Raw genomic sequence first — 12031 nt, forward strand, 5'->3', positions numbered from 1 at the left:
AGTTACATGAGCAACATTGTGGTTACTAGATTCCCCCCATTATCAAGTCTCCCCCACATACCCCATTACAGTCACTGTCCATCAGCATAGTAAGATGCTACAGAGTCACTACTTATCTTCTCTGTGCTATACTGCCTTCCCTGTGCCCCCGTCTACATTATGTGTGCTAATCGCAATGCCCCTCATTCCCTTCTCCCTCCCTACCCACCCACCCTCCCCAATCCCCTTCCCTTTGGTAACTGTTAGTCCATTCTTGGGTTCTGTGAGCCTGCTGCTGTTTTGTTCCTTCAGTTTTTGCTTTGTTCTTATACTCTGTAGATGAGTGAAATCATTTGGTATTTGTCTTTCTCCACCCGGCTTATTTCACTGAGCATAATACCCTCTAGCTCCATCCATGTTGTTACAAAAGGCAGGATTTGTTTTCTTCTTATGAACAATATCCCATTGTGTATATGTACCACATCTTCTTTATCCATTCATCTACTGATGGACACTTAGGTTGCTTCCATTTCTTGGCTATTGCAAATAGTGCTGCGATAAACATAGGGATGCATATGTCTTTTTTAAACTGGGCTCCTGCATTCTTAGGGTAAATTCCTAGGAGTAGAATTCCCAGGTCAAATGGTATTTCTATTTTTAGTTTTTTGAGGAACCTCCATACTACTTTCCAAAATGGTTGAACTAATTTACATTCCCACCAGCAGTGTAGGAGGTTCCCCTTTCTCCACATCGTCACCAACATTTTTTGCTGTTTGTCTTTTGGATGATGGTCATCCCAACTGGTGTGAGGTGATATATCTCATTGTGGTTTTAATTTGCATTTCCCTGATGATTAGCAATGTGCAGGATCTTTTCATGTGCCTATTGGCCATCTGAATTTCTTCTGTGGAGAAGTGTCTGTTCAAATCCTCTGCCCATTTTTTAATTGGATTGTTTGCTTTTTGTTTGTTGAGGTGTGTGAGCTCTTTACATATTTTGGATGTCAACCCCTTATCAGATATGTCATTTATGAATATATATTTTCCCATAGCCAGTTGTATATTTTAAAACTTTTCAAGATTAACCAGTCATAGGCTTCTGCCACTTGTACATACTACAGAATGTCTTTTTTTTTAAAAAAAAACTATCAAAGTGGAGGAAATAAAAGATTTAAAAAACAAACTGTTTTTAAATGACATAGACCCATCCTCCTCAAACTATCTGTGGTAAAGGACCAGTCTGTTTTATTTTCATCTTTAACGTGTCACACATAGACCAACACTTTAGTAAAACAGTGAAAAGGAATTTCTAAAACCATGAAATTTCAAAATAAAAGACATACAAAAGCCAAGCACAAAACTTCTGTTATTAGTCAGTTAACTAAAATCACTGTCAAATTGCAATGCCGGTTTCTCAATGCTTACACCAGATTCTACCCAAATACTATTTGTCCTGGACTGTTAACAGTTCCCACACCCAGGCCAGCCTGCTGACCGCACTGGGCCAAGTCCTGGCTCAGGCCCCTGAGCACTGACTTCCCAGCAACACTGCCCAGCTTCAAGCACCACTGCTGCCAAGAGTGCAAGCACTGCACGGACCGGGGATACAGACCACACAGCCCACCCAGAGCTGCAGGGCTCCTCTGAGTAACACCAGAAATACCTCAAAGGTTCCTGGCACCTGTTTCTTCTCCTGGAAGAAGTAAGGCAGTCCTAAGTAAGGCTGCAAGCAAACAAGGTGTCAGCAAACCTTGGAGTTGACTCCGAGTCTCACCCCACAGTCTGATGGAAATGCTCCATAAAAAAGGAGAGAAGTATGAGGACATAACAAACTCTTACTCCAGAACTTCCTAGTTTATACTCACTGAACATACTAAGATCCCACCAAGAAAGCAACCTCAATAATGCTCAACTGCTGGCCGTTTAATAAAACTTGAGATGCTTGTCAGCATACAAGAGAAGCAAAGACTGCAAACTGGTGCAGCTCATCTTATTAAAAATTATAAGCCTGTTCGGAAGAGTTTTTAAGAACTTGGTAATGATCCTAAAGTAAATCTTTAAACTAGACTGGTGTAAAAGTTTTCTTCTCCCAAGTTTTGTTCTTTTACACAGATTTGGGTTTATTTTCTCATGAAAAGTCTAACCCAAATATTCTAAATTTCCTATATTGATTTTATTCAACAGAGAGCCTAACATCAAATTACTTAAATGTTTAATGGTACAATATCAATGTGTGGCAGTGTATTAATACTTTCCAAAAGTAGCTATAACAGTATCTCCCATTCTCAAAGTACTTCTTCTAATATGGCTTTGATAACTTTTCAAGAGGTGGAGTCTGTGTTCCTTTCCCTGGAATCCAGGTGGTCTTCCGACTAGGCAAGAACCATCCTAACTTAGGTCATGAAAGCTGGTACCAAGAAAAAAGAAAGAAAAGGCAACCTGGGGCCCTGTGGTTCTCTGAGAGCGCTCACGCATGCGTTCCAATGCGTTCCAACCAGCAGCACACAGCACAGGGGCTCGAGCCCCCTGAGAACCGAGCTCCAAGCTCCAAGAACCAAAGCCAGAGCTGGGCTTCGGGCTGACAGCCGGCATCACCCGCTGAGCTGGGTGACACAGCACCCTGAAAGCGCACCGACTCCTAGTTGTGCTACCCCAGCTAACACCACACGCAGAGAAACAAGCTGTCCCTATTGAGCCCTGTCCAGATGAAAGATCTGAACAAACAGAACATTCTTGGCTCTTGCTTTGCACAGGTGAGGAGGACCGTAAGATAACCCACTAACAAGTAGTCTGAACAGTGCCTGCCTTCTTGGCCCCACTGCATTAACTGAAGACACAGAATGAGCATGTTTTCATTGCCTTGGCAAACCATCACACTCAGTCCTACATGGGTGGCTTCCAACATTTTATCCTTTGTACATTCAATGACATGAAATACCTAAAAGCTCCTCTGACAGTAACATTCTTACCATGTTACTTCCTCAGGGACAGCTTTTTTGTCTTAACTATCTTCTTCATTTATGTCAGTAAGTTCACCTTTACTAAGTTCCTTTGGCTTCATATCTAGATGTCTGGATCAACAAGTCAACATTCCTGCAGCCAGCTCTTTTTTCCTGTAAACTCCATTTATGTTCAGTTAGAATCCTGCAGAGTTATTTCCTCAATGTAGCAGAAATTTCTGCCCCAATGCACACTTACTACTGTGTTACTTACTGCCATGATGACTCAATTTTTTCATTTGCATCATCTCCAGATGTAGCATTATTAGCCTGTCCAAAGACCACCCATAGTATTTAAAAGTTGAAATAACTCCTTGGCCCACTTGCTGAAGTAGTGAAATTCTGTTTGTTGGTTAATACCATAGCTTCATGCAAACGAGGTCTCCTCTCATTTTTGTTACTCAGTTACCATTTTCAAATCTAATCACATCCAATTTCACTTTGAGTGTTAATTGCTTTCTGTTTCAATTCTGCATTTCATCTATTTTGGCCAATTCCCTCTTAGTTATCCATTTCTGTAATAATGCGACATGGGCTTATCACTGTCAAACAAGGAGGCAACACAACTATGCACTATGCTGTCTGTGTATAAACTGAGTAACAGGTGCACAGTGACCAGTCTCTGTGACCAACCGACTTTTAAAATAAATGACATGACTGGTCACTGATCACAATTCCCGTCCATTATTTCTGCAGTCATCTGGAGAGAGTTTGTACCCTAGTCATCCCAGTTCATATACATGGTAACTGAAATTTGAACGTTTCTGTTCAAGGACTAGTATTATTTAACTGACCCATGAAAACTAAAATTTGTGCAGAATAGAAGCAAGCAAAGCATGGACCATCTTTGTAACAATTCAATTAGTGTCTTTATAAAATATATTGTTTTTAAATTAACCAGATATGACAAATTATGTAAATCTACATTTTATTTGAATCATCACTGAATGTTAACATTGTATTTTGACAGTATGGGTATTATTTCTAATTAACATTCAAACCTTAAAAGTAATTGGTGAACAAATTTTTAAGACTTAAAAAATCCTAAAGAAATCAAGAATGGCAAAATATAAAGAGGCAATTATACTGAATTACTACTCATAGTCTCACTTATATTATTGCCTATTTATGCATACTTATATTTTATAAAGCCATACTAAAGTGCTGATAAGACAAATGGATTTTCAATCAAAAGTTAAAACTATCATAACCTACTTGTATATATCTAAACTCAGACACATAGAGGTATATTAAAATTACTAAAAAAGAAAAGGCTATGAATAATAATAAGGAAAAACAACAGTTCAAAAGACTTGATATATACCAGCTACCTGTGATAGTCCACTGATGGCCACTGGACAACACTGCAATCTGTCCCCTTACATAAAAGGAGGAAAACCTAGAAATAATTAGAAATAATCTTTTCTATATATTTAACAACACCATTCCTAAAACAAATGTTGAAGAGATCTTTTGGGATCCAGACAGAGAACAGATCTTTTCCTTTCTTAATACGGTAACTGCAATAACTTTTTTTTATTAAGGTATCATTTATATACAATGTTATGAATGTTTCACATGAGCAGCACTGTGGTTACAACATTCACCCATATTATCAAGTCCCCCCCCACACCCAACTGCAGTCACTATCCATCAGCGTAGTAAGATGCTATAGAGTCACTACTTGTCTTCTCTGTACTGCCTTTCCCCATATCCTCCCTAACAGTATGTGTGATAATCGTAATGCCCCTTAATCCCCTTCTTCCTCCCTCCCCCCTTTCCCTTTGGTAACCACTAGACCATTCTTGGAGTCTGTAAGTCTGCTGCTTTTTTGTTCCTTCAGTTTTGCTTCATTGTTATGCTCCACAAATGACAGAAATCATTTGGTAGTTGTCTTTCTCTGCCTGGCTTATTTCACTGAGCGTAATACCTTCTAGCTCAGACCATATTGTTGCAAATGGTAGGATTTGTTTTTTTCTTATGGCTGAATAATATTCCATTCTGTATATGTATCACAACTACTTTATCCATTCATCTACTGATGGACATTTAGGTTGCCTCTGTATCTTGGCTACTGTAAATAGTGTTGCGATAAACATAGGGGTCCATGTGTCTTCTTGAATCTGGGATCTTTTTTTGGTTTTTTTTTTTTGGTAAATTCCTCGAAGTGGAATTCCTGAGTCAAGTTCTATTTTTAGTTTTTTGAGAAAGTTCCATATTGCATTCCACAATGGTTGAACGAACTTACATTCCCACCAGCAGTGTAGTAGGGTAGAAAGGGTTCCCCTTTCTCCGCATCCTTGCCAGCATTTGTTGTTTCTTGACTTTTGGATGTTGGCAATCCTAACTACTATGAGGTGATATCACATTGTAGTTCTGATTTGAATTTCCCTGATGATTAGTGATGTGGAGCTTCTTTTCATGTGCCTGTTGGCCATCTGTATTTCTTCTTTGGAGAAGTGTCTGTTCAGATCCTCCATCCCTTTTTTAATGGGGTTATTTGCTTTTTGGGTGTTTAGGTGTGTGAGCTCATTGTGTATTCTGGATATTATTAACCCCTTATCAGATAATTCGTTTACAAATATATTCTCCCATACTCTAGGACACCTTTTTGTTCTGCCAATGGTGTCCTTTTGCTATACAGAAGCTTTTTAGTTTGACGTAGTCCTACTTGTTCATTATTGAGTTTCTCTCCCTTGCCCAAGGAGATATGTTCAGGAAAAAGTTGCTCATGCTTATATTCAAGAGATTTTTGCATGTTTTCTTCTATGGGTTTTATGGTTTCATGACTTACATTCAGCTCTTTAATCCATTTCTAGTTTATTCTTGTGTATGGAGTTAGACAATAACCAGTTTCATTCCCTTACATTTAGCTGTCCAGTTTTGCCAACACCATTGGTTAAAGAGGCTGTCATTTCCCCACTGTATGCCCATGGCTCCTTTACTGTATATTAATTGACCATATATGCTTGGGTTTATATCTGGGCTCTCTAGTCTGCTACATTGATCTATGGGTCTGTTCTTACGCCAGTACCAAATTGTCTTGACTTCTGCCCCTAAAATCCTAAAGCTCAGTGAAGCAGTCCCCGTTACTCAATACAGGGATGCACACAGAATTATTCACCACGGTAGTCAAAATACTAGGAATAACTAAATGTATACTAATGGATAAATGCATGAAAGGAAGGATGCTGTCTGAAGCAGACTCTGTGAGCTCTGCACAGGGAATGTGATGGGCCTGCCACGTCATGTAACAGACCCTTCTCCAACTTTTCTGGGATTGACTGGCAATGGGGGAAGTGAGATGGTAGAGGTCTGCTTCCTTATCATTCCTGGTGTCATTCAATAAATGGTAGCTAATGTGATCAAAGAGCATGGACAGAAGTGTGGCTAGATGGAATGGCTGCTTGGACAGCTGGGTAAATCTGTGTGTCATGGCATGCACTGCCAGGTCTCCTGGAAAACACAATAATAAGGACTTTCTCCCTGGAGCCAGATTAAGACAGTCCTTGATTCCTAATTGCTTCTAGCACATTAATCATGATATACTTTCTCAGACACCTCTTTGTTACTAACTATAAGTCTCCCAGGTGAAAGAAGCATGGTTAAAATATTTTTCTGTACTATGATTTTATAGTTAAATTATATATTAAGAAGAATTTCTTAACACAGATGTTTAAAATGAATGTAGAAAATCTACATGGAATTTTTCAGCACTTAAGTACTTCTAAGTTTACATCTAATATACTGCATATAGCATCAAAAAGCTTTCCTTAGACTCTACCACAATAAGAGTCCTTCAAACAGTAGAAAAATCACGAAATTTTTAGCTGGGGGGAGGGGTGCTTCTATACCTCTTCTTTACACATGTGAGTACATGGCCTACACAACCTTCAAAGCTTCTGTGTTCTTCTTATCATGTTCCACAGCAGTCTTGCCTATTTGGAAAGAGTACCCATTCTTTACAAACTTCCCTGGTACCTTCCACTCTTAGTATTCTTTCAAACCCGACTCCCTGACCCACTGTAATGATCTCCTCCAGGCACTGCACTCTGTAATGGGCCTCAGAACCCTGGGACAGAGAGATGGTCAACCATGCCTCCATCCCTCCATGCCTCTTAACTCTTTTCCATCTGTTCCCTCATAGGGCCACTTTCCAACTGGAAGGAAGTTTGAAAACTGAGTCTACTCTCTGTAATGTTTAAAGTTAAGAGAGATAGGAAGAGCTAGCGGAGGAAACTAAGAAGCTGTAGTCAGTAGATTAGGAGGTAAACCAAGAGTGATCGCTTAAAATCCAAGTCAAGGAAATGTTTCCAGAAGAAAAGAGGTATCACATGCGTACCTGGACAAAAGGAGACCATCTGCATTTAGTTAACTTCAAAGATGATGGTTTCAGTGCAGCGGATGGTGGGGAGAAAAGTCTGATGAGAGTGGGTCCAGACAGTGCATAAAGACAGGTGGTGTAGACAGGAAATACAAAGCGTTCATGGTACTCTGCTGCAAAGAGAAGCAAAGACAGAGGCCCACCTCAAGAGAATGTAGTCTTCCCACTGTACCTGACATCTGGCACATGAAGGTCAAAAAAGTACACAACTAGAACCCAGGTCAGGCAATTTGGCAGAATGCTCACTAAGTACATAATTAAAATCCAAATTTACTCAAAGATAGCAAATACCTAACCTCTATTAAATGAAACAGAACTGAGTCAAGTGTTACAAGGTAGAAGACAAAAACACAAATGAAAAGTCTTTTACTGAATATTGCCAGTGTGTTACGTACCTAAGTCGGTTTGTTTTACACACTATCCCATTTAATTGATATGAATCCAAAGAAGTAGGCATTAACCCCAACATACAGGAGAGAATCAATGAGACTTCAAAATGAGGAAGTAACAGCATCTGGATTTACAACCCACCACCACCAATAAGGAACTAGAAAGGTGCACAAAATGGAGGAAACATTTTGGACATAGGTGGTATATGACTGTGACCCCTCGAGTGGGAAAGCAGACGAAGAGAGACCAGGAGGAAACTTCTGCCTGCAGTGCAGAGAGGGCAACCCAAACAGAGCCCAGTGAGCTCAAGAAGAACCGGGAGGCAGGGCAGCTCGAATCTGCCAGGAGTCATGCAGAGGCAAAGTTCCAAGTCCTCCGTGAAGCTCCTCTTGAATATCTGGGTATTTAAATTCATTAGTTCATTAAATACTCTTTTCTACTGGTCCACAATGAAAAACTAACAGCTGCCAAATATTTTTTAATGGGCTTTGATCATCATATTTTAGTCTCTTAAACTCTAAAACTAACTCCAGTGTACGGTTTTAAAAAATTAAGTTGAGAGGTGGATTAAAGATGGCTGCGTGAGAGAAGAGACAGAGGCTTCCTCCTAAAACTGTATACAATTAGAAAATATAGTTGGTGCAACTAATCCTGAGAGAGCAATAGGAAAGAGGACGGCGCCAGAATGCACACACCTGGAGAAAAGAGCAGACCTCATGGAACAGGGTAACGAACCAAAGCTGTGGCTCAGGGGGACCCAAGCCCTTCCCCCACCTCAGCTCACCGGTGGGAGTAAGAGAAACGGAGCAGGGAGGGAGTGGAAGGCCTGGGACTGCTGAATACCTAGCTCCAGAGATCTGCTCTGGGAGCACAAACCTACATTTCATGGTGCTTTCATGATACTCGTGTGATTATGGGGTTGGAAAGCTAATACAGGCAGAATTCCAGGAGAGACTGAGATTCCAGCCACTTGTGGAAAGCAGGGATCCATATCCAGCTGCTCTGGGACAAAAGCTTATACCTGTGTGCCCGGCCCACTGGCTCAGGCAGTGGAGATAAGCACAGCAGCTGGGAAGCAGGAAACAGCTCTTTCCTCCCCACAGGCACCAATACTGCTCCCCTGCGACCCCCAACATTGCTTCAGAGGCTAAGCAGCTCAAGAGTAGAGCTTCTGGACACGAGAGGGCGCCATATGCAAATATGAAACTCCAAAGAAACCTGGTCCAGAGTAAAATTATTAACACAACCCCCAAGAAAGATTTAAATGACATGGACCTCATGACTCTTCCTGAAAGGGAGTTCAAAATAAAAATCATCAACATCCTAATGGAGGTATGGAAAGACATCCAAGAACTCAGGAATGAATTCAGGACGGAGATCCAATCCTTGAGATGCACGATGGAGGATATTAAAAGCAGATTGGATATGGTGGAGGAGATGATAAATCAAATAGAAACTAGAGAAGAGGAATACAAAGAAGCTGAGGCACAGAGAGGAAAAAAGGACCTCTAAGAATGAAAGAATATTGACAGAACTGTGTGACCAATTCAAACAGAACAATATTCACATTACAGTGACACCAGAAGAAGAACAAAGAGAGAAAGGGATACACAGTGTCTTTGAGGAGGTAGTTGCTGAAAACTTCTCCAATATGGGGAAGGAGATAGTCTCTCAGGCTATGGAGATCCACAGATCTCCGAACATAAGGGAACCAAGGAAGACAACATCAAGCATATAACAATAACATTCAAAGATAAAGGGTAACGACAGACTATTAAAAGCAGCCAGAGAGAGAAATAAGATCACATACAAAGGAAAGCCCATCAGGCTAACATCAGACTTCTCAGCAGAAACCTTACAGGCCAGAAGGGAGTGGCATGATGTATTTAACGCAATGAAGCAGAAGGGCCTGGAACCAAGATCACTTTATTTGGCATGATTATCATTTAAATTTGAAGGGAGGATTAAACAATTTCCAGATAAGCAAAAGCTGGGAGAATTTACCTCCCACTAATCATCTCTACAGTCTATTTTGGAGGGACTGCTACAGATGGAAGTGTTCCTAAAGTTTAATAGCTGTCACCACAGGAAATGAAACCACAGTAAAGAAAGTAGGACAGCTAATTACTAAGCAAATGCAAAATTAAAATAACTATCCCCAAAGTTAATCACGGGATAGACAAAGAATACAGAATATGATACCTAACATATAAAGAATGGAGGAGGAAGAAAAAGGAGGAGGAAAAAAAAAAGAACCTTTAGATTCTGTTTGTAATAGCATATTAAGTGAGTTAAGTTAGACTCTTAGATAGTAAGGAAATTAACCTTGAACCTTCGGTAACCACAAATCTAAAGCCTGCAGTGGCAATAAGTACATATCTTTCAATAATCACCCTAAATGTAAATGGACTGAATGCACCAATCAAAAGACACAGAGTAATAGATTGGATAAAAAAGCAAGACCCATCTATACGCTGCTTTCAAGAGATTCACCTCAAACCCAAAGACATGCGCAGACTAAAAGTCAAGGGAAGGAAAAAGATATTTCATGCAAACAACAGGGAGAAAAAAGCAGGTGGTGCAGTACTGGTATCAGACAAAATAGACCTCAAAACAAAGAGAGTAACAAGAGATAAAGAAGGACATTACATAATGATAAAGGGGTCAGTCCAACAAGAGGATATAACCATTATAAATATATATGCACCCAATACAGGAGCACCAGCATATGTGAAACAAATACTCACAGAACGGAAGGAGGAAATAGAGGGCAATGCATTCATTTTAGGAGACTCCAACACACCACTCAGGATAGATACACCAGACAGAAAATAAGTAAGGACACAGAGGCTCTGAACAACACACTAGAACAGATGGACCTAATAGACATCTATAGAACTCTACACCCAAAAGCAACAGGATACACATTCTTCTCAAGTGCACATGGAACATTCTCCAGAATAGACCACATACTAGGCCACAAAAAGAGCCTCAGAAAATTCCAAAAGATTGAAATCCTACCAACCAACTTTTCAGACCACAAAGGCATAAAACTAGAAATAAACTGTACAAAGAAAGCAAAGAGGCTCACAAACACATGGAGGCTTAACAACACGCTCCTAAATAATCAATGGATCAATGACCAAATCAAAATGGAGATCCAGCAATATATGGAAACAAATGACAACAACAACACTAAGCCCCAACTTCTGTGAGACACAGCAAAAGCAGTCTTAAGAGGAAAGTATATAGCAATCCAAGCATATTTAAAAAAGGAAGAGCAATCCCAAATGAATGGTCTAATGTCACAATTATCGAAATTGGAAAAAGAAGAACAGATGAGGCCTAAGGTCAGCAGAAGGAGGGACATAATAAAGATCAGAGAAGAAATAAATAAAATTGAGAAGAATAAAACAATAGCAAAAATCAATGAAACCAAGAGCTGGTTCTTCGAGAAAATAAACATAATAGATAAGCCTCTAGCCAGACTTATTAAGAAGAAAAGAGAGTCAACACAAATCAACAGTATCAGAAACGAGAAAGGAAAAATTACGACGGACCCCACAGAAATACAAAGAATTATTAGAGAATACTATGAAAACTTATATGCTAACATGCTGGAAAACCTAGAAGAAATGAACAACTTCCCAGAAAAATACAACCTTCCAAGACTGACCAAGGAAGAAACAGAAAATCTAAACAGACCAATTACCAGCAACGAAATTGAAGCGGTAATGAAAAAACTACCCAAGAACAAAACCCCCGGGCCAGATGGATTTACCTCAGAATTTTATCAGACATACGGAGAAGACATAATACCCATTCTCCTTAAAGTTTTCCAAAAAAACAGAAGAGGAGGGAATACTCCCAACCTCATTCTATGAGGCCAACATCACCCTAATACCAAAACCAGGCAAAGACCCCACCAAAAAAGAAAATTAGAGACCAATATCCCTGATGAACGTAGATGCAAAAATACTCAACAAAATATTAGCAAACCAAATTAAAGAATACATCAAGAGGATCATACACCATGACCAAGTGGGATTCATCCCAGGCATGCAAGGATGGTACAATATTCGAAAATCCATCAACATCATCCAGCACATAAATAAAAAGACAAAAACCACATGATCATCTCCATAGATGCTGAAAAAGCATTCGACAAAATTCAACATCAATTCATAAAAACTCTCAACAAAATGGGTATAGACGTCAAGTATCTCAACATAATAAAGCCCATGTATGATAAACCCACAGCCAACATCATACTGAACAGC

General features: G+C 39.8%; 1 protein-coding gene across 10 annotated transcripts in view; it reads right to left on the bottom strand.

The window, feature by feature from the left end:
• Positions 1-12031, bottom strand: part of PTK2 (protein tyrosine kinase 2) — a 294240-nt gene that overhangs the window by 192123 nt on the left and 90086 nt on the right. The window contains exon 3 of one of the 10 annotated variants that reach the window (XM_057497653.1): positions 7320-7474. The exons of the other annotated variants lie outside the window; for them this stretch is intronic. Coding sequence (XP_057353636.1) covers positions 7320-7344 — 25 coding nt within the window. The 5' untranslated portion in view covers positions 7345-7474. The remainder of the gene's footprint in view (positions 1-7319; positions 7475-12031) is intronic. 10 annotated transcript variants of the gene reach the window in all.

Source organism: Manis pentadactyla, chromosome 3, assembly GCF_030020395.1.
Source record: "Manis pentadactyla isolate mManPen7 chromosome 3, mManPen7.hap1, whole genome shotgun sequence".
Lineage (NCBI taxonomy): Eukaryota > Metazoa > Chordata > Mammalia > Pholidota > Manidae > Manis > Manis pentadactyla.